This window comes from Nematolebias whitei, chromosome 1 (assembly GCF_014905685.2).
Source record: "Nematolebias whitei isolate Nwh7 chromosome 1, NemWhi1, whole genome shotgun sequence".
Lineage (NCBI taxonomy): Eukaryota > Metazoa > Chordata > Actinopteri > Cyprinodontiformes > Rivulidae > Nematolebias > Nematolebias whitei.
The window spans coordinates 55,448,643-55,472,868 of record NC_056498.1 but is presented as its reverse complement, the minus strand read 5'-3'; the positions used below and the strand labels follow the sequence as shown (position 1 = coordinate 55,472,868).

The 24,226-nt window shown below is 36.2% G+C and overlaps 1 protein-coding gene across 1 annotated transcript in view; it reads left to right on the top strand.

Annotated features, from left to right (window-relative positions):
- The window catches only part of dst (dystonin), a gene marked incomplete in the record, with an annotated part of 132,113 nt that overhangs the window by 3,991 nt on the left and 103,896 nt on the right, over positions 1-24,226 (top strand). Inside the window, 3 exon segments of the mRNA XM_037695034.1 lie at positions 16,257-16,318; positions 20,584-20,673; positions 23,486-23,521. Coding sequence (XP_037550962.1) covers positions 16,257-16,318; positions 20,584-20,673; positions 23,486-23,521 — 188 coding nt within the window.

Below are 24,226 nucleotides of genomic sequence, written 5' to 3'. Positions count from 1 at the left end.
ATGGAAAGATATATATAGAGAGAGAGCATGCGGAAGGAAGTGATACATTACATGGTCCATGAATCAACCAATCATTACTGACGGGTGTTAATTATATGCACACTGTAAAAAAAAATCTAAATAGTTCAACCAGTTTTTATTATTATTATTATATATTTTTTAAACTACAGAGAACAGGTCACAGTGTCATTTTTAAGATAGTGAGATTTAAGTTGTTTAAGCATGTCCTAAATGAGTTTCGCGCTCAGTTTTGTTGATCTTTTAGCTGTGTAGAGATTTTTATTTACAGTGTAGTTCGTCCTGTCAATCCGGAACGCAAGTGCCTCCTATTGGTCAGACTGAAGACATGGGAGGGAAGCAGGGCGTTTCCAGCAAATACACACATATGCACACACCCAAGTACACAAAGCGACGCACATGCTCTGTGCGTGTCTGTTGCTCAGTGTCCAGTTAGAGCCCGGGTTATGGCTCAGTACGCACCGCAGGGCTGCGCGCTCTCCGACGAACTGGAATACCTTCAAGCCTATGAGGACGTGTTGGAAAAATATAAAGGTAGGAGCAGAGCTGAGAGGATATAGGCTGAGATTTTAGCTTGGATTCTTGTTTGACAGTTCAGAGTAAATGTCAGCCAGCTCCCTCCTATCTCTCTCTCTCTCTGATGATGACTGGCTGGTCTCTGTGTCCTCATCCTGTTCAGTGGAAAACTGGAAATATTTCCCACATGACATCACGTTTAGGTTGTAGTGCTGAGACAAAAAGCTTTGTTCATGTTTGTTGTTTATCCTTTAAACCTCTTGCTTATGTAATCAACTAAATCTGGAATAAAAGATTGAATGAGAGCAAAGTCTAATATACTTTCATACTCAGAATTATTTTTTTCCTTGGGTATATGGAGATCTCAGATAAAACTCATTGCATGCAGTTGAACTGACCTGTGCGGTGTCTTTAAGCCAGGCAGGACCATGACATGGCAGTATACAGTGTCAGCTCACATCAGCAGCTCCTTTTGGATCTATCACATTGATTAGCGTAATTCCTTCACATAGAGGAGGTTCCCTGTGTTGATAAAATTATACACACGCACCCTCAGGTCAGGCTTGAGGAGAATCAAGTAGAGGTGAATTCAAATTGGCAGCAGTGTTTTTAACTCTTTGTGAGCCCCAGTATTCTTAGAAGAAACCTTGAAACCAACGTCTCATGCGATAATGCCATATTGCATGTGGTCTTTTAGCAATTGGAGTATGTGTTGTGAATGACTGTCAGCTACTACCACATTTCATTTTATGCCAATATCTGTCAAATTTACTGAGAATCATCATTTCTGTGTCGATTAGCTGCGGTGGCCATTTAGAACTGGTTTGACTACAAAACTTAACAAGTTGTATATGTATATGCAATCATTTCATTAAATTTGTCCAGTGGTTAATGACATGTTTTGCTAACAGAAAGTCAGGGTTGACTTAACGGTTTCACGTAAAGATGTTGCACGTTGTGTTGTGCTCTATTTGTTGTAGGTGATGCTCAGCTACTACCACACCAAATTTAAAATCCATGTGAAAATGGCTGTTAAAGCCATTTTTGCTTTTCTAAGTTCATATAGTTGTGGCCATCTTGAATTGAGCTGAATCCAAAAGTTAATAAGTTGTAGACATTAACCCAGTGATTATTTTCTTAAAATGTCAGTACCGTATTTTTCGGACTATAAGGCGCACTTAAAATCCTTTAGTTTAATTTTCCAAAAATTAACAGTTAGCCTTATAAACCCGTGCGCCTTATGTATGTATTAATTCTGGTTGTTCTGACTAACCTCGAACCAATTTGATGTGGTACATGGTGCTCAAAAATCTGTCAAAATGTTTTAGTTTTGTTTAGTTCATTCATTCAACCTTTTATTTATACAGGTTAATCCCATTTAGCCTTGGGGACTCATTTACAAGACAGACCTGATTTCTTTAACAAAGAGTGATGACAACAGTGGATAACAACAACAACAATAGACAGTCATAAAAGAGGCATACAAATAATTTTTTTTAATTGAACAAATTAAAGTAAAATGGCAACCAAAAGGACAGTCAAAAGGGAAAGTAGTGAAAAAAAACCAACAACAAAAAACCAGCTAGGTTATAAGGCGGTGTAGAAAACTAAAAACAGGAACATGTCTGCATTGGTTTTTCCCAGGAACTTAACAGATGTTTAAAGCCACTTAGAGAGGTCAACGTTGAGAGCTTCAGATCTTTTTGCAAGATATTCCAGGAAACAGGAGCAGAGTAGGAGAAGGCCCTTTTGACTACAAAAAAAGTTCAATAAAAAAGTACCTTTTGACTAGTTCAGTCTGCACTGAGGGAACACTGCAGGTAATAATGTCCTGGGAGCACACGCTGTAGCTGCACTCGCGCAGTGACATGTAGGAGGAGATGTATGAAGGCAGCAGACCAAGAAGTGATTTAAAGATGAAAATGTACCAGTGAGAGAGTCTGCGTGAAGTTAATGATGACCAGTTAGCCAGTGAATACAGAATGGTGGGTACGGTAGTTACAGCCAGTTATGAATCTTAGCGCACCATGATAGACAGCGTTCAACTGTGCTTGTAGGAGCGTTCATGTAAATAATGTCACCGTAATCAAAGTCGCAGTTACAAGGCATTTCATAGCATTCAAAGTTAGACAGAATCTATTTTTGAAAAAGAAACCCAGTTTAACTTTCAGTTTTCTTACTAGGTTTTCCACGTGAAGCTTATAAGAGAGATGCGAGTCAACCAAGATACCCAAATATTTATAGGAATCGACAAATTCAATCGGGACACCATTTGAGGATGAAATCAGAGGAAGAACTGCTGGGACCAACTTCATGTTTGAAAAAAGCATTCCTTTGGTTTTATTGGAGTTTAGGACAAGTTTGAGACGGAGCAAGTCTGTCTGAATGATGTCAAAGGTAGATTGCAAAAGCTGGAAGGCCTTAGCAACTGTTTTAGCTCCACAATAAACAACTGTGTCATCAGCATAGAAATGTAAGGATGCATTAGGGATGCTCTGACCTAAATTACCTATGTAGATTGTAAAGAGGGTGGGTCCTAAGACTGAGCCTTGTGGTACACCATTGTTGACTGTTAAATAACTGGGGGAAATACCATTACGTTGAACACATTGCCTCCGATCTGAAAGATAGTTAGAGAACCAACCAATGGTGTGATCTAAGAAACCAATTTCTGAGAGCTTATGACACAAGATGTTATGATCCACAGTGTCAAAAGATAATGCGCCTTATAATCCAGTGCGCCTTATGTATGAAAACAGACCTGTTCATTGATATTGCGCCTTATAATTCTGTGCGCCTTATAGTCAGAAAAATACGGTAAAATCTTTGTAGTTCATGAGATATTTTGCTAACAAAAATGAGTTGATAACCATTGTTTATTGCAAAGTTTCAAGCCAAGATCTTACATAATACTGCTCTGTGCATAAGTTGAAGATTAGTTTGCTAATAGCACACCGATGTTTAGCTCAATATCTGCAAAACTGATTTTTTTGTATCCATTTGCATGTTTGATAAGATTGTTTTGTCATGGAAGCCACATTGAATGGAGTTGACTGTGAAAGGTCAGTTTAAAATCAGTTTTAGAGCTCAAGCCGATGGTTACTTTCTGCAATTTTCATCATAATCTCCTCAGTGACATAAGATTTTTGTTAATTTTACCCCCAACCCCCACCCCCCCCACACACACATACTGGTAATTGCTCCTCCTTTGTGTTTGGTGGTGGGCAATAACAGCCCAACAAGAAGTAAAGCTTTGAATAGACTGCATGTGCTTGTGCTCTCAGCTGTTGAGCGTTGTAGCCAGCGGAGTCATTCAGCTGTGGTATTAGGCCTAAACACTGTGACTGAACTCTGATGGGGTCACATGATGCAGCATCATCCTGCTTTTATCAGACAGACGAGCTGTAACAAACAACAAGCTCAGATATTTTCCCGTTTTCAGCCAATTCAGCAAGTCCACGATCAGTTTTTAGATTCTGTGAATATCCACCAGTTGTTAAATGAACAATGAATCCATCAAAAAAAGGTAAGATGGGGTTTTTCAATCAATATCGATAAGTTTCAAATTCTTCTATATGCATGTGTTCCAGTTTCACACCAATGCAGTTTATTACGGTACTTTTTTAGTTTATGTGCGTTTATGCTGGTTTTAGTTTAGACAATTTCTCACAATCATTTACAATCATATAATTATTTTACTTTTTAGACAATGTGAGTATGCATATTTTCCACTTATTTTTGTAAAAGGTCAGTTACGAAGACTGACAATGAAACTAAATTTAAGAGGAAGTTACACAAAATAAATTCACAAAATTTTTCTTTTTAGTTAATATTATTTGCGTTTTGTATTGTAAGAGAGCTAAACCACAGGCTGAGAAATGTATCTTTACATAACAGTCACTAGTTTTCTCTCCATAAAATTTGCTTTATTAGTTTATAATAGTCTATTCATTTTGCAACTATTGATATAATTTTCAGTGGTGCGCAGATAATGCACTATTTGTTTTATTGTTAAGTATTTGACCCTGATTTAATCCCATACACCCTCTGGCTTCACACCATGTGATGCTTTGCGACTAAAATGGACACATTTTCTCAGTAACATTATCAACAGTAACCAAGTAAACAGGCCAATCAACAAACATGTTATGCTGGTTACATAGAAAACAACTTTCAACAAAGCAAGATACAGAGTTATTTAGCTAACTATGGATCTTTAGGATGCTCTTTGCATCTTATGTTAGGTTTATATTCCCGTGTTGATCAATTTCAGCTTATTAAAACTACACATGACACCACATGTGTTAGCATGTATTAGCTGGACAGACTGACAGAGTTCAGAATGATTGAACTTTATGTGTTTTTGAATGTGTGCATACACCAAGCGTCTTTTCATGCTCCAGCTGTTAAAAAGACACACTCTGATTAGGTATTGTGCGTTAATTATACACCTAACACAGCTGAAATTTAATGCAGCCTGCAAAAGAAAAGGCTGTAAACTTAAGGAATGGGTTAAAGACATGGTTTCTAACAGCCAGTGACGCTGGGCAGTGGTTTAAAAGGGATCATGTTGTTCTAGCAGAGCCTGCTTGGTTAGCTGTCAACATGAAGGGGCCATGGAGTTTCTTAACTTTGATCAATCTATACCATTAGAAAAGATTCATTGGATCAGGCCGGAGCTGGTGCAGACAGTTGTTTGTGTACTTTATTTCATTTTTTTTATATTCTGTAAATTATTTTGTCAGATTTGAAGCAGATATTAGATTTGCTTCTCAAGCTGTTGTCTTGCTTCTTTTGTGCATATGACTTGATTTTGTTGTGAGATGATGAGGGGGGAGGAATCTATTTTAGTTTTAATGCACCACAGTAAAATGTGCATTATTCACAAAGATAAGATAAAATAAAATAAAACTTTATTGTTTACCACAACGTGTGGCAGAAATTCTCCTTTGACACGCTCTACAATCATCAAACACACACAAGAACCAATAAAAATCACATTTTCACCATTAGTTACCACCATTAAGATGTGCTTTGTTTAGGAACATTACTGCAGGTGGTACAAATGATTTCTTATAAATATTCTTCCTGGCCATCGGGACTCGGTAATGCCTGTTTGATGGAAGCAGTTGTGTAGCGGATGTGAGAGGTTAATATTCTTAAAACTTTATTGTGAAAATATTTCCAAGAGATGTAAACCCTAAATCGCAGTTTTAAGTCTGATTCTTGCTCATCGGTTCATTCCCAGTCACTTATTACTTTAAATAAAGACGGACATGTACAACATTGAGGTGTCAAAAATTTATTTTTATTTGGGCGTGGTCTTTCACTGTCTTTGCTGTCTTAGTCATCATTATGACACAGAGGACATCAGTGGTTTATTAAAAATAACTTTTTATGCACAAAATAAGATGGTTTCTTAGTACTTGTATTATTAAACACAGTGAGAAGTTAGCATTGTGTTTTTCTGCACAGTCACTGCCTTTGTCCGGCCTCCTGAGCCCAACCCTGCCCCTCTGCTCAATGTCGACAGCCCACTCATCACATTCATATGGCCTGTTGGGTTCCCCTCCACACACACACGCACGCACGCACGCACGCACGCACGCACGCACGCACGCACGCACGCACACACACACACTCAGCAGGCTGCATCTATGGCACCTGTCTGCTGCTGGACGAAATATACTTTGTTGTTAATGAGCTCACTGTTCGTCTCACTATCTTGCATTTTTACACAAGTAAACTTTGCAGAATGAATATTGGATAGTTTTGGAATCATCGTGACTATGACACTTTGTGCTCAAATGTAACCTTTAACCCTTTATTAAAGAACAAGAGAGGACCCAGAAACATAGCATCACCTACCTGAATGCCCTTAACGACTTTACTTTATTTATTTTATGAATCAGAACAGGCACATTATAGTTTATTTGTTTTCTTATAAAACATTATATCTGGACAATCAGATCTAACCATTTTTAACAATAAGTAGATGAGGTTTAATTGAACAGATACTACATTTATTTGTAGTCAAATTAAACACCACAGTCCCAAGTGCTAAACGCTACTAACAGATTTGATATGTTTGGACCAGTTTCTTATTACCTTGTTATCATTTCACGATATCATTTGTCAGAAACTGTTGTGGTTCTGACTTTATTCAAAAGTTGTGCTCTCAGATCAAACCGTTTGAAATCTGCTGTCAGAAGTTGCATTTGTGATTATTTTACTGTTGATCTCCATCATTTTGCCTACATTTTACACAGAAGAGAAAATGCAGAAACATTACCAGTAAATACAAAGAGCACTGTATAGCTGTAGGATAATACATAAATACAAAAACTTTATTTTGAAGCTGCAGTGTGTTTGTCAGAAAACTTTTTACTTTTATTTAGCCACAGAAAAATGTCCATGTGTATAATCATTAGTAACATTCATCAAACTTGAGCTTTTTTTTTTTTAGATTACTTCACATCAGATCCATTTTTGTTTGTTTTTAATATAAAGTAGAACGAGCCTGTTCTGCAGCCACATGCAGTTGCATCATATCAGTGCCAGAGCCCAACGCATGGTCGCTGTTGTATTTATACGCTGTCATGGTGATGGAAAAAGCAGCATGATTGAACCTCATACCACAGCTCTGTTTAACTCCTCTTACATGAGATCATCGTTTGAGTCCACTCCCTTGACTCATGCTCTGCAGCTTTTCCTCTTTTGCTCCAGCAGCACCACCCTTTTCTGTCGAATGCAGCAGATGCTGAAAAGCTGTCGCACATAAACAGTGATTAACAAACTTCCATTATCCACTTTTTATTAAAAAAGTGAGAAGATCAGTTTATTTTTGTCACATTTAAACTAATAAAATCTATGATTTAACTTATTATTTTTATTTTCTAATTAGATGAACAGGAAAAATACAGTAAGTTGCATTTCCTGCAAAAATGCAGTGTGAATGCTTATTGCTGAAGAACTTGCTGAAAAACAGCTGAAATTACCTAAAAAAAAACATGCTGAAATGTAGCTGAAATGAAAGAACAAGCCCAAATTAGCAAAAGAAAGCAGAATGAACACATGTTTGCTGAATTAGGTATACATAATAAACAAATAGGTATACATAAGCAGAAATGAACACAAAAATTAGGAAATCAGCTAAAAAGTTAAATCAGTAAATTAGCAATAAAATAAACGAACATCTAAAAAGTAGCCCAAAAAACAGAAAGATTCTTAACCTATTAGAAGAAAGTGGAAAGAGCTGAAATGAGCCAAACAAAATGTGGAATTAGATGACAAAGCTAACATTTGCATAAAACAACTGAATAGTAACTGAAATGGCAGAAAAAGCTGAAACTAGCTGAAAAATACTGAAAGGACCATAGCAAGCTGAAATTAGCAGAAGTAGTTACCACAATTAGGCTGAAAGTAGCAGGAATTGCCAAGAAAAACTTGAATTTATCTGAAAACAGCTGAAATTAGCTACAATTTTTTCTAAAAAGGTAGCTGAAAAGGTAGAACAAGAAAGCAAAAAAAAAAAAAAAGGCAGAAAGAACACGTTTGCCCAGTTAAGCTTAAAGAAGCAGAAATGAGCACAAAAAGTAGAAATTATCAGAAAAAAACTGAAATTAGAACAAAAAACAGCTTAAAAGTAGCTAAAAATGCAGCTGAAATTACAAGAAGGAAATGGAGAGGACGCATTTTTGCTGAATTAGGTTGACAAAAGTTGAAATAAGTGCAATAAATGTGGAATTAGCTGAAAAAGCTTAAATTTACGTAAAACAGCTAAAATATCAGAAATAGCTGAAATTTGCAGAAATAAGCTAAAAGGAGCATAGCAAGCTGAAATGAGCATAATGAAGTAAGAAGAAGCATGTTGTAGTTAGCTGAACAAATCCGAAAGGAGCACAAAACAGCTGAAAAAACAACTGAAATTAGCTGAAAATAGCTGAATAATAAAAAAAAATAAAATAAAAAAAAAGCTCAAGGAAGCTGAAAGAAGCCGAACCAGAACAAAATGTGAAAGGAGCAGTAAAAGTTTGTAAATGGATCAAAATATTTGAAAGATGTAAAACGAGCTCAATTCATTTTCTATGAGAAACAAAAAGTGGCAGAAAAGGCTAAATATTTCATTAAGCTAAAGTTGCACCAATACTAAAAGTCATAGCAGGATTGTCCTGAAAGAGCTGAACGTTTTGATTTATGATTTGTTGAAACAGCTTGAAAACTGCGGGAAGAAAAGCACGCTGAAAAATGTTGGGGAAAAAAATAGATCACAATAGTGTGAATGCTTCATAAGCGTTCACACAATTAATCAAATTAGCAGCATGACGATGTTAGATACCAATAATGTATACATAACTGAGACGTGGTTGTCCTTCAGTGATTTTGGTGCTTTTTGAAGTTAGCAGATATAAACATCTTTAGTGACAGATGTCTTATACAGATGTTGAACAGACAGTATGAAGGCTTTTGTTGGATTGTGTGTAAGTTATAGTTTTTGTTATGTGTTTTTGTTCAGTCAGTGGACACAATTGCATCATTTTTACCTTCTTTAATATTATTTTGAAGATCAAGCAGCAGCTCTTTCACTTTCTTCATCATTATAATTTTAGCAGAATTAGAAACAAAAAGTAATTATTTCTGTCAAAATACCAAAACTGTTTGTTAATTTTATACAATGTACTCAAGTGAATCTTCATATTTGATTTAGTTTCTATTCCTGTTTAGTTTCTTGTTATTTAGCATGACATTTCATCACAATAATGCCAATCAGTCTGATGAATGGTGGCTTATTTTGCTCATATGAACTCCATCAGTTTGAAGAAAGTGAACAAACAATAGACCTATCGAGATTTTATTTACTTTTTTGTTTCATTTTTACTTTGCTTTCCTGAAATACACATAAACTTAGAGAATATGTGGCTGCTTTGAACGCTTCACAGCCTGTTTCAATTACTGAGCTGTTTCACTCACATACTTTTCTTGTTGCCCTACCCTTTTGAGAAGACTGCAGAATCCTCACTTACTGAGAATGACAAAAATGCATCTGTAAGCATATTTATGTTGTCGTCGTTGTCCTGTTTCTTTTTCAACCTGCCCGATGTCAATTTGATACGTTTTTAAACATGCATTCAATGAAAATAGATGTATTGAACACAATAATCATCATTCAACTTGCTTTGTACAAGCCACTGAGCAATAAACCACTGGGTTGTATGTCCAGCTTTATCATTCAAATACTGGCCTTTTAGGCAGCCATTCAGTCCAGTGTTTAAAATATGACAGCGCCCTTCTGTCAGTCATGAAAGCTCTTTCAAACTACATATCCAATGGCTGCCATTAAAAAGTTTTAGAAATTCTTACATTTTGCTTTTTATTTCCTTCCTGATTTTTGCTTTTCATTAACTTTTTAGTAATTTTTTTTAACAAAGTCTTTTTTTTAAATTAATTTTTTGGTTTTTGAATAAAATTCAAAACAAAGGACAAAGACCCCCCCCCCCCCCCACACACACACACACCCCTCCATTCCCCACCTCTTCCCTCCCACCCTGGATCAGACAAACATACATAAACAAATTAAACAGGTGTTGACATGCTTTCAGCATATAATAAAAAGGCATGTACCAAAATCTTTTTACAGACCCCCTTAGGGTGTATCGTATTTTTTCCAAATGGATATGATACATCACCTCCCTTACCCAATATGCATACGCCAGATGGTGTGGTTCCTTCCAATTGCACAGAATTAGCCTCCTGGCCAGAAGAGAGCCAAAGGCAATCACATCCTTCTCGAACAGCGAGGTGAACGGTGATGGGTGAACAGTTTTTCCACATATTCCAGAGAAGGTGTCAGAAATAGATCGCCAAAAAGTCTGCAGTTTGGGACGGGTCCAGAATGTATTCAGGAGTGTAGCTGGAGTTTGTTTGCAACGATTGCATGCAGGGTCCAGGTCGGCTTTGATATCAAACAACTTGTCTTTGGACCAGTGCAACCTGTGCACTACTTTGAATTGAATCACAGCATGTCTCAGACAGATTGAAGATGAGTAAATGCTCTTAATAATCCTTTTCCAGATAAAGTTTGGTATGAGTTCCTCCACGTCCGCTTCCCATTTCTGTTTAAGGGAGTCCAGACTGGACTCAACTGTGCGCCGTATTTTGCCGAGGGTCCCCTTGGTATCAGCCCTTTACTCTAAGATCTTAGCCACAAAGGTTAAATAATGTTTTAAACAGATTTCTATGTGTGCACAGCAACATCACAGCAATACGCGTTTTATTTGTCTAACTCTGATGATCTTTCCAGGGTGATCACAGAAGGTTATCACCAGCTTGGATTGCTTTATCTGTTATTAGTCCATCTCCTCTCTAACTCACTGCCTTGTACTAAAAAAAATGCAGATAAAAGTGGATTTGCTTACGGATCTGTAAACAAACCTATGCAGCAAGAAAGCTGTAGGAAGTCCTTGTCTCTGGTGTGAAGGTTGAGGCCTTTACTTTAGTCCATCTGTTTTTATTTCCTCCCATACGAGGTCAAGAGGATTACGCAGGCCGGATTTTGATTGCAAGGACTTTTTGACTTCGCAATGCTCAGATTGTGAGGATTTTTCCAACAAAGACGTCACACTCTAACAGACAAACATTTGCTTTTTTTTCTCTTCAGTTTAAACAAGCTTATAAATGGCAGGTTTAAAGTGCAGTAGACTGCCCTGCAACTGATTGGAACAGTTTGGGAGTCTGCTGAATGCTGTTAAGTAACACAGACAGAGAAACACAAACAGTGGATCTCTACTTTTGCGTATATAAATGAAATCCAAGGCAACATTTAACACTTGAAATGATTTTATGGTAAATAGATCATTCAGAAAGCAGAAGGTTGGAATAGAAATCAAACCTTAAGCCCTGTTCCTCCTGCAAAAAGCTAAAACATTTGGTCTGAAAAGCATGACTTTCCTTCAGGCCTCCATGCTGCGTATGTTAGGGAATGGTGAATGTCACCTAAGTGTCAAATATTATGTGGCATGTAGTTTCAGGGGCAGCGTGGTTTAGGGTTGTGGCTATTTATAGCATTGCACATGTGCTTCACTAAGATCTACAAATAAATGTCTGAGGCAGCCTGTTTGAATGCTGTGGTGGGCTCAGACTGCAGAGCGGGTGCACACATGCCACAAAATACCTGATTTAATAGATTTTTTTTATTTCCTGCTGCTGGAGGAAAAGGATCGATAATGTTTGTGCTTGTGTTTGTCTCTTCAGTTGTCTGTAGTGTTGGCAAATTATCTCATGAACCAGATTTGAATGAAACTCTCAGAAAGTACTCATTAAATGTATATCTACAACTGATTACCATTTGGATTCAACCCCTTTCAAGATAGCTGTCCCTACTAAAGTGACCTTAGCAAACACAAGATATAAGATTTGCACAGAATTACAGACTTTTGTATCAGTTGAACCTAATAATCTCTTTTACATTTAGAAGATGGCTGTATGTTTTGAATGTGAGATGAGATATTCCTGGCCAATCTTTTTTTTTTGTTTGTTTTAATTTTTTACAAGCTTTCAAATAGGTATCACATCTTTTGTGCTGTTCTCAGACATCTGGTTAACGTTATGATTCAATAACTTGATCTTAGCAGATCCCAGTCATCACAAGGTGAGAGATGGGTCTAACGTGAACAGGTCACAAGTCCGTCACTGTTTATTGGATTTTAGATGGAAAACATCCCTTTATATTATACTAAAGCAGGATAATTGGTCACTTAGTAACTGGTAATATTGAATGAGCAACGCTTGGTTTGTGTTTAATGCATTCACTCTGATGTGTGTGTTATTTTAACAACTTGATATTAGGACTGTAAATTAAACATGAGAATTAATTTGCTTGTTTCAATAATAATAACAAGAATAATTGTCCAGGTTTTAAAGTTTTAGTTTTAAAGTTGAACTTAAGGTTCCAATATTTTTTTATTTTTTTTTTGGTAAGCTTTTCCATGAAAGCTGTAAGTAATTCACAGAAATGGCTTATCACTACTGTAACAAAGCAGACATTTTTAACGTTTTCATGCGAGCCGGTGATTGACGTGCCTTTCAGCACGACAGTATTAAAGCTTTTATTTACTTTTGCTAATTGAATCAAAAGAAAAAGTTCAACAGCTAAAGTCCAAATTGTGCAGTTGTCTTAAGATTTGATAATGTGTTTGATAAGGATGATAACGTTGTGTGCTAAGAGATGATTATATGTGGTGACACTTGCTGTTTGGAGGTCAGAGGTTGTTTGTTTGCTGTTTGATAGCTGCTTCCATTAAATGACTATTATAGTGTTATTAAGAGACTTATCAAAGTCTTATCAAAGTCCTTGAGTATTTTCATTCTCAAGAAGATCCTCAAGAGGGCACCACACTTTTAAACTCAAATGATCATTTTTGTTCTTTTTGTTTTATGAGAAAACCAGATTAAGTACAGGAAATAATCTTTAGAATGTTCAGCTCTTCTACATTATTCTATGTCTGATTAATTTGGTTTTAGAAATATTACAAAACTGCTTCATCTGATTGCTGGTGTTAAAGTGAGTTTTATGAAATGCATATCAGTAAATTCTCAATACATGAGCGTTTCACTTTTCTTTGGTTCTGTAAAAATTTCAAGGACAAACTACACAACATCTGAGGATCCTTTGAGATAAATAATGCCTGCTTTTGTTGTAGCTCCAGCCTAATTGTAGTGGAGTTGATTTTCAATCAGTGAATTGGGGTACCACATCAGTCACTGTAGTGTGCCAAAGTGTCCTTGGGCAAGACAATGAATCCACAGTGTTTACATTTTTTGGACTATAAAGTGCATCAGATTATAAAGTGCATCAGATTATAAGGTGCATTAAGCAAAACAAAACAGTCGGATAAGTCCAACGTTATTCAGCACATTCACAATAACTCAACATTGTTCAGTTGTACCACATAAAATCGGTTTGAGGTCAGTAAGCACAACCAAAATTAATACATAAGGCGCACTGGATTATAAAGCTCACTGTCAATTTTATTTTTAGAAAACTAAAGGATTTTAGGTGCACCTTATAGTCTGAAAAATATGATAATAAAGAAATGACTGTATGAGTGTGTATGTGAATGGGTAAATAAAAAAAAAACAATGTAAAGTGTTTTGTAGAAACATGAGAGGTTAAAAAGTCACTGTTTAAATCTGAACTACCAGTATTTTTTTTGACTTACTTACAATACTTTTAATAATAGTAATAATAATAATAAGGACAATGCAATTTTTATTTATGCAACATGCTTCAACTCATCTTCTATTTGATATTTAAACAGAATAATTATCAGGCCAACCCACTTTCTAAGTCTCAGCTGCACTATTTTTAGATGAACTAAATGGAAGAGCCTCTAGTGCCTTTTGTTATTTTGGGAATGCATTTTTAAGCTTTATTATAATCCAGATCATAATGTTATAAAGTTAATTACCAGCTTTTTCCTCTTCACGTGCAAATAATTCAATATGAATAATATATGTGATGAAGCCAGCTGTTAAACAAATTTACTACAATTTAGTCAGGCAAAAAACAATATATATAAAAAAATATATATAATTTTATATATATTTCCCCCAGAGATGGATGTTTGTGGGAAAGCTTCATTGAGGCACATCAGTATCATAGTTTATGAGTTTATATCTGTGACATTGTATTTGAACAGGAAAACTTCTTGGAAAATGGCTCATCCTTGTTGTCTTTTTCACGTTTTATCTTGCAGGATGTTGATTTAGATTTTCTTTAGTACGCTTACAGTCATGCTTACTGATTAAACTATGTGGGGAGTCTTGGCCACATCTCAAAACCCTGTGCGCCTCTTAGTTGAGATCAAACATTGTGAATATTTATGGTAAATGATGGCATCTTCCTCCTTAATATAATATTTGTGTGTAGCCAGATTCATAAGAATTAGAAAAAAATGTAATGCATGTTTTTTTTTTTAAATTTGAAAGATTATTTTCCTTTGGTTTTGTTGGCTGCTGCTACCAAACCACATAGAATCTTAAATTAGCAAGTACCTGACAGGACTCGCTCGGGATGAGAGAGAGGGAGTTACAGCTGCCTCAGAGGAGATCTGGGCGACTGTTCAGCTCTTTCAGTCTTTTATCCACAGGATATCCTTCTACCTGATCTACGATTGTCTCGGCAGCCCTCTGGAACGGCTACACAGGATGAAGTATATGCTTAAGACCGAGAGGGATCATAGAGCACATCTGGTAACGCTCATGTGTTGCATGGGTCAGTATTTATCTCGCAGCTTCCTTAAAAGATTAGTCACGTCTCTGCTTGCTCATTACGGATAACAAATCTGAGATCACGGAGCAAATCTCATTGTGTAATCTGAATCTGAAGATTTGAAAAGGCGGGAGGTTATCTGTGCTGTTAGTCTTGTGGTTAGAGTTTATGAAAGGCTGCTCATGCTCTGATGCGCTGCCATTAGAGGTTATGAGCTGGCCATTAATGCCATTAATGGATAGAGCATTTGAGTTTTTCTTCTTGCAATCGTTAAAGATTACTAATGGAAGTTATGGAGACGTGGAGGTAATGAGTCACAGCTGTAACTGTCTTGGATCCTCCTCGGAAACAGCACGGCAGTTTTAAAGAAACAGACTAGGACAACGTTCTCAGAAGAACATAATATAAATGTTGTCTTTTTATTAATCGTATAGTTTCAGGAGCCATTAAACGGAGCAGCTGTATTTTTTTTTTCCTCCCACATTGTTTTAATTTGCATCTGCTGCAAATCTGGTTTAACCTACATCCCATGCCGATAGATATCTGGTTGCTATGGCGATGACAACAAACAATAAAGACTGCGGCGCTCTGCATTTGACAGCTTTTAACAGAGAGGGATTCTGTTGTGAGAAATTGCATCTTTTCTGAGTTTCCTAAAAGTGTTTTATTTTATTTTTTTTATCTTTTAGTTTGACATCTTTCTTTTGCTTATTATTTTTGTTTTGTTATTTTTAAATGCTAAATAAAAATGAGTAATTCCGTTCATTTTTACATTTTGTTTGTTTTCTGTTATTATTTTTATAATAGATTAGTTAGTTGTTTGTGCTCGTTATATTGGCCTTTGACATTAAAAATTGGATTCAAACCCTCATTTTTAATGATCATTTATTGATTTATTTTGTTCCTTGTTGCTTTTCCTCAATTTAATTAATTAATTAATTTAATTTTGTAGGTTTTTGGACATACTTCGAAGTCAGCTTCTTTACTTTTTAATGCTGCAACAGTTTTTTTTAATCATTGTTATTTTTGTGATTTATTTTATTTTTATTTTGCCTGAGGTTTAGTGGTTGGGTGTGTGAGAGCGAATAACCTGTCTATACCTGAGTGTTTGTTGCACACGTTATGCAATGCCTTTCTAGCGTTTCAAATGTTTTTGTGGTTTTAAAACACATTTACTTAATTATCTTTAAAAAAAAAAAATCTAAACAATTTGCTTTGCTTACCAGAAAACAGATTAAAAACAATTGATTTGATATTTCAAGCACTATGGCAAACTATTGTAGATATCAAAATCTCTGTTTTTGCATGCTCTCTTGTACTACATTTAAGCCGAACAAGCAACAAACTAAGAAATGCTGCAAAATTAAGTTATGCACAGAGGTTTGCGCAAACAACTTTTGATTTTGTGAAGAACAAAATTACCAGAATGTTTTTCTTCTTTTCTTTCCTCCAGATGAAAGAGACAGAGTGCAGAAAAAGACCTTTACAAAATGGATAAACCAGCACCTGCTGAAGGTAAGAGTCCATTTCTGAGCAGTGTCTTCTTGGGCTGAACTAAAAATCCATTATTATTTTTACAATCTGCTTTTTGAATTTGCCCACATGAAGATGAGTTAATTTTGTAATAATGATGGAATAATTGCTGCATAATTGCTATAATTACCATTTGTCTGCCATATTTATCAAAGCCACTTTCCTGTAACATAATAAATGATTTCTTATTTCTCCTGTATGGGTCCCAACATGTTAAGATTCCTGCTCAGTCGTTATTGAAAATCATTTAGGTGGACATTTGTGACTGCAGCAACATGTTTGTTTTTGTTGAGTCGGGAGTTTGAGTCGCTCACAGTTTGTTTTATCAAAGTTTGGAATTTAATAAGACAGGTAGATGAGCAAGGGCATGTCTCAGCTGTAACATATTCACCAATATGAAAAATGTTTTTTTTTTTTTTTTAAAGTTTTGCAAGGATCAGTCTTGTTTATGCTGTATGTAGTAATTCAAAAATTAATTTTAATAGTGCGAAAGTTTTTTTTAATCAAAGGCCTAGCATTGATTTGTCTGTTAGCATTTTGCTATCAGACAAAGCGTGCTGATACCAACACAGTTTTAAGTAAATATGTTTTAACCTTTGTGCTGGGGAAGACTCTCTCTCAGCTACTACCTCACCCAGTTGTAGCCCAGTAGCTGAAAAATGGACCTAGTTATGGTCACTTTTGTGTTCGGTGCGTCTGCTTAGCTGTGGCAGCTAAAATCTGACTTATTTCAAAAGGCAATCAGTTGCAGATGTATTTTAAATGATAACTTTCTGAGAAGTTTATAAAAAGTTAATCCAGTTGTTTAGCTATTTTAAGGTTAAGGTTTCTTTATTTGTCGTTCGCACCACATGTAGTACATGTGGTGGAACAAAATTGTGTACACAAGGTCCCAGTTATATCCAACAAAAGTACACATTGTAAAGAAAAACTGTAATAAGATCTAAGATATGAACTACGAATATGCTAAACTAAGAATACACTAAGCACTAGTAGTCCAAAAACAATATGACAAACAACAGCAGCACGAACATGAGTCTATGTGAGCAGATGAGTACGAATGAACATAGCAGCGTGAAATAAATCAGCAGCATAAGATCAGCAGCATGGATAGTCAGCAGCACATATCACAATCAAGTGGCAATAAGTGGTATTTTGTCAACAAATGTGCACAGACACAGGTCAAATATTACCCCTCTTGCCTCTTGTCTTTCTACGGCAGGTATAAAAATCAACTTTCAAACGCTAGATAAGAATGTGAGTTGCTCAGTGTTTTTGTTGTAGCGGTCTTATCGGCTGAAAACTTGGCACAAGCAGTAAAAATATTCCACAGGTGTATCTGTAATGACAGACAAGGTGTGAGAATTATAATTCTTAGCTTTCAGTCTCTCCGTTAACTAAAAGAAACATTAAATTGCTGCGTTTACAGTAGATTGTGCAAACAGGTCCTTTTCGTCTCGGAGCGCTGAGTGAGCGCAGTGTCACAGTTGGCGTTGGTTTCGTGCGCTCACTGAACTGGAACTGGAATGCTGCCGTCTTCAAACTGATCAAGTCAACAGGAAGGAAGAATGACAGGATGAGGTGTCACAAATGACATCATTCATTCAGTCATTCAACGTTTATTTATACTGGTTATTCTCATTGAGCTTTGAGGACTCATTTACAAGAGAGACCTGTTTTAAACAAAGATCACAGATAAGGTACAGGCAACAATAGACGATAAAATGAAAAGTAAATAGAGGAAATTATATTTAAAAAATGAAACAAAACAGCTACATTATACAGCAATGTAAAAATTGAAAGACTTGTAAAGCATCGAAGCGGAGTGTGTTTTGCTTCTTAAATATGTGACTTTATGCCACTTCACTGTTTTGTGTTTGTGTTCTTTTTTTTAAATATGGGTCAAGTTTTATAATTGATATGAGTTGACAGGAGGTAAAAAAGACATTTATGTGGTGCAAATAATGCCAGATCATATTCACTTGATGATTTTTCCTAATAATGAGGATCTCCTGATTAAAAAAAAAAACAACTTTTATCAAATGTAAACTTGTTGGGCTGATGAACCATGTAACATTTGACACATGTGGACAACTGCTTCTGGTTTAAGGGATCGTATGACTGCACCGCCTACAAAGCACCGACATTCATTATGTTTTAATTGGTGATTATTTGTTATAAAAATAATTGTGACTGACCATTCAAAAATTTTTTTACCACTAATTGAATTACCACAATTTAACAGTTCCAGTCCTATATTTATCCACTTAATTAATGGAGTGGTGGCGCAGAGGTTAGATAAGGTGGGCCTGTGATTGGAAGGTCAACGGTTCAACTCCCTGGACCGACAACGTCAAAATGTGTGTGGGAAAGTTGAAGCACCCGCATCTGCCTCCACCCTCACTTTACCTTCTCTGGGTCCTTGAGCAAGGCCCTTAACCCCCACCATCTGCTCCCCCCGGGCGCAGCACTCTGCTCCACACAGAGGGTTGTGGTAGCTCGGTGGTTGCATCAGGAAGGACATCCGGCATAAAATCAATTGCAAATCTTCATACAAGTTATGACGACCCCTGAAGAAGGGAGCAGCCAAAAGAAGAGAAAAAATATTTCCACCTTTTGTTTAACAAGTATTTTACATTTGAAGTGAACTGATTGATTTAAATTTAAACTTTACTTGTATTTTTGACAGGCAGATGTCAGACCTCCTTTGCTCATTGTAATCTGCGTTTCAACAGATTTCACATGTGGTTATTAAAAATATCTGAGGTGCTGTGTAACTGTTCGGGATCTGAACAACAAAGTCCATGCTCAATAATCCAGGTATATAATCCAACATTTTTCAGTCAGGTCATCTGGACAGTTTCTTTTTTTGTGTGCTGAAACGTTTCGCCTTCAATCCAGAAGGCTTCATCAGTCAAGGAAACGCACAACAAAACTGATTCTTCCCCCAACAGCTTACTCCAAAGTGGAACAAACCAGCCTTCTGGATCGAAGGTGAAACGTTTCAGCACAAAAAAAATAAAATAAAAAGAAACTGTCCAGATGACCTGACTGAAAAATGTTGGATTTTATACCTGGATTATTGAGCATGGACTTTGTTGTTTTCAACCAGTTTGACAAGACGGTCAACAAGGAAGAGGGCCGGCAATGGAGGAGGGGCGTACCAAAGAGACCATCTAATCACAAGCAAAATTGGTTTGTTCCACTTTGGAGTAAGCTGTTGGGGGGACGAATCAGATTTGTTGTGTGTTTCCTTGACTGATGAAGCCTTCTGGATCAAAGGCGAAACTTTTCAGCACATACAAAAAAAGAAACTGTCCAGATGACCTGACTGAAAAATGTTGGATGTTCGGGATCTGCTTTGCTGATTTGATAAACGTGGAGGTCCTGGTCTATTTTGGCTCCACAGCTGTGGCTGCTATCTGGGGAAAAAAGTGCTGAACGTCCCGTGTGAAAGCGGGTCAACGGGCAACATGGTAGTCCCAGAGTGTCACATTTAGGACAGGAAGGAAAGGACCAGACTGCAGATAACAAGCACCTCACTCACACGTGTTTAGTTGAGGCGTTACAGTGGTAATCTGTAAGTTGTTTCTGCGCTTAATCAATTTTATCAACAAGGGGAAGTTGGAATAAACAATGGTAGCATGTTATCAACTCCATAAAGGTCTTTTAAAATCTAAAACTGTCTTTTAGTTTGAGTCCTGGTTTTGGTTTATTCAACCGACCTATGACTGAGTGATGTAACACTTTTTAAGACAAAATGAATCATACTCAAAGGATGTATGACAATATTAAAACAAAAATTAAAGACTGTAAAATAAATTCAGAAAAATGTATAAATAATGCCATAAATGGTTTCAAGTAAGAAAACCTTATAGCCCTATCCAGGGGTTCCCAACCCTGGTCCTTGAGGAACACCATCCTGTATGTTTTAGTTGTTTCTCTGCTCCGACACACCTGCCTTTAATAAATGGATGATTTACAGGCTTCTGCAGAACATGAGGAAATAATTAAATCACTCTGTCAGGTGTGTTGGAGCAGCAGGGAAACAACTAAAACATGCAGGATGGTGTTCCTCAAGGACCAGTGTTGGGAACCACTGAAAACAATAAAAAAGAACAAAGTAAAATTAACAAAATAAAAACATTGTTAAACTGGTAGAAATCAAATTGTATTGGTTTGTAAATGTAAATTGAGACTGTAAAGCTAAATCATTTTAAATAGTTTGTGTAATTTTTCTTCTGCAGGTACGGAAGCACATAAATGACTTATATGAAGACTTACGAGATGGACATAACCTGATCTCGCTGCTGGAGGTTTTATCTGGAGATACCTTGGTGAGTTCATGGTTTTCTGTTGTGCGGTGAGACCACAACTAAAATTAAATGAACGGGTGATATTTCATGTGGAAACCGAGGAGCTTGCAAAGAAAAGATGAATCAGATATTAATGAGGTATTAGAAGGTATTTTCCAGATATTGTGGAGTAGTCCTATGTTTTCATGGCAGATGCACAGACACTTTCCTCTTTACTCTTGCATAACTGATGGGTGGAGGGAAAAGGGAATCCTGGGTTTTTACCATCTGTGAGCAGATCTGCTGTTTTGGCATCAACATCACCCACTCGTGAAATTTCATATTTGTGAGGAAAGCTTCAAAGATATCCACAACTATGCATTTAAATGTAGTCTATAATAAATTAGCTAATTATCATTATGCTGTCCAATTTGATTTAAGTAAAATAAAGGAAGGTGACTTAGACTTGAATTTATAAAAGAAGGCCTGCTGTTTAGAAATCCTATAGGAATGAAGTGCACTAAAAAACATCAGAATTAAATTAAAAAAATGTTATTTTTCCATTTATTAAATGTAAACACATCAGGGAAAGTTTGAAAGTGAGGGGATTATGTCTGTGTTTTTCCCTCTGGAGTTGGAAACATGTTTTTAGCAGCATGTCCTTAAGAAAGTCACTAACAAGCTTTTCTCCCCCACTAGATTTCTTTTAAAACAAGTTACACACATTATCTTGAAACATTGTTCAGGTTTACGCTACAGGGTATGGAATATTCATTAAGATGGCTTTTTGATAGTTTTGATAGATTATATATTGATATTTTCCACTTATTGCATTAAAACAGACATAAATATCCAACAGTGTCATGAATAAGTTAAACTTATAGGAGATGCATTTAGCTACAGATCTGGCAGTATACCATATTTTTCAGACTATAAGACGCACCGGATTATAAGGTGTATTAAGCAAAACATAACAGTCAGATAAGTCAAACTTTATTCAACTCATTCACAATAACCACATAAAATCGGTTTGAGGTCAGTGAGCACAACCAGAATTAATACATAAGGCTCACTGTCAGTTTTTGAGAAAATTGAAGGATTTTAAGTGTGCCTTATAGTCCAAAAAATACGGTAGTTATTTCAGCTCTTCGTGAGGTTACATGTTCTTAGAAGGAAATTTTCAATCTACATTTTCATAAACTTTCATTAGTTCCATCTCAAAGTCACAAAACACACATTTTGAAGTGAACATTAAAAACAAACTTCAGTAAATTATAATTATTACGTAAACTGACAATTACTCAGAAACACGATTGTAAAAAGAGAAGTTCAATCTTTCATAATTTTTCAGAAATAAAATTAGCTTTATATTCTGTTAAAAACTGAGAAAGAATGTCAACATGAATCTTATTTCTCAATGTAAAGTTGCGAAACTTCGAGGGTTCCAATACCTATAATAAATATTATAATTAAATATTCCGAGAATCAGCATGAATGATATGGTAATTCTATCAAGTTGAGTCAAAAGCAACTGGATTTTTTTTTCTTTTTTTTTAAGAATTCAGAAATTCACAGATTATTTTTCACTGCATTGAATTAATTTAATCTTTAGACCTTGGTGTAGTTTTAAATTAAATATAGACGTATATTTTGTGGAAATGAATGCAAACTGCCAGTCATTAAAACAGTTTTTCACTGCATCTGCAATCACAGTTAAACCTCTGCGAATCAAAGAAACCATATTCATAAAACCTTTACTTTGTATTTGTGCAGTTTTAAATACTTTGCAGTTATTTTAGTCATCCATGCTTTATTTTTGTATGTATTAGGGATGCATTATATTATCGGCATGGTATCTGTATCGGCCGATATTAGTGATAAAGTTAAATACCGAACATCGGCCATTCCATCAAAATAACTCACCGATAAAAAAGACGCTGTTTATACACACACACACATTCATACGGCACTCTACTACTAGATCTATACAACGGTTACCGGTAATCAGTGCTTTATCACATTCATACACAGATGGGACATACATCGGAGGCAATGAGGGGTTCAGTGTCTTGCCCAGGGACACTTCAGCATGTGACTGCTGGTGGAATTGAACCCCCAACTCTTGCAATGGAGGATGACTGCTTTAACCACTCAGCCACAGCCACCCCTAACTCAACCACAGCCACCTCTATAAGGCGCTGTTTTGTTCGACAACCCAGTGACAAGGATGCTTGCACAACATTATGACGTCACATGCGCCATTGAGTTTAGATTTGTGAAAATTTACAAATTTGCATTAGTTGTCGTTGTGTTAGAGAGAGTAAATGTCATGAATGAATTTGACATTAAACATAATCCAAGTTGAAGTGTTATCATTTTCAGCCCCCTTTTTGGCATTTGCATTTGGTAGCAGGCCAAATTGACAAAGACTATGCAGAATAATGTAATATTTTATTTCCACAGCAGAGAAAGCCATGTAGTCTCTGTAAGTTGATCTAGGAAAAAAATATTGGTATCGGTTATCGGGTATCAGCCAAAAATCCAATATTGTGCATCCCTAGTATGTATTGTTTATAGCAGTAAACTGTGATGCTAATATGTGCATTTAAAGTGTGAGTGACAAATTCTTGTGCAAAGAATCTCAGCAGTTCCCCCACTCAGTTCCTCAGTGTGTCTTTCATCCTCTTTGTGTGTAGCTGTTTGGTTTTTATTTACATTCCTCTTTTCTCATGTCCTGCTCTCCATCCTTTGACCGATATCTGTCCGGTGTCCAACCTCCTCATGATTTGGTTGCCCTGTGTGTGTGTCCATGTCTTCCTTTTCTTCCTCATGTGTTGCCTTTTCGGTGATAAAGCCGAGGGAGCGTGATTTTCTGAAGACTTTGCGGTTGGTGAGTGGGACAGAAGCATGTGCAGTTGAGCAGCATGGAGACACGATGGATGATGATGATAAGGGGGTACGTGTGGTTTATGCCCCCCACCCCTATTCCCATTTGAAACAGACTAAATCAGATTGTGTTGTGGCCACTTTAAACAAACGGAAACAGTCAAACCAAATGATTTGTTCTTTTGATGTATTTTTAATCAACTGCAGCAGATAGTACTTTTTAGTATTTTTAAACGCTGCTTTATTTTTTGATTTTGTTGTAAGCGTGTGTTTTATAATGCATAAAAATAGGTACGCAAACAAAAGACCCAGGCACATATTTTTTTCTCTAGACCTCGTATTTAAGCCAGTGATAGAGCCCACATTAAGAGATTGTTTTAAAAACAAAAAAAATATAAAAAAAGTGATAAATGTTCACTGAATTTATCCATGAGCTTGGGTCTTTATGTCCATTTTGTGAGTTTGTACATTTTACAGTGGTGTTTGAACGTTTGTGAAGCCTTTAGAAATGTCTATATTTCTGCACAAATCTGACCTACAACATCATCAGATCTTCACACATGTCCTAAAAGTAGATGAAGAGAACCCACTTAAACAAATGAGACAAAAATATTATACTTTGCCATTTATTTATTTAGGAAAATGATCCAATATTATTTGTGAGTGTTACGACCCGGCTCAGCTAGGAGAAGGGGAGGCAACATTAGAA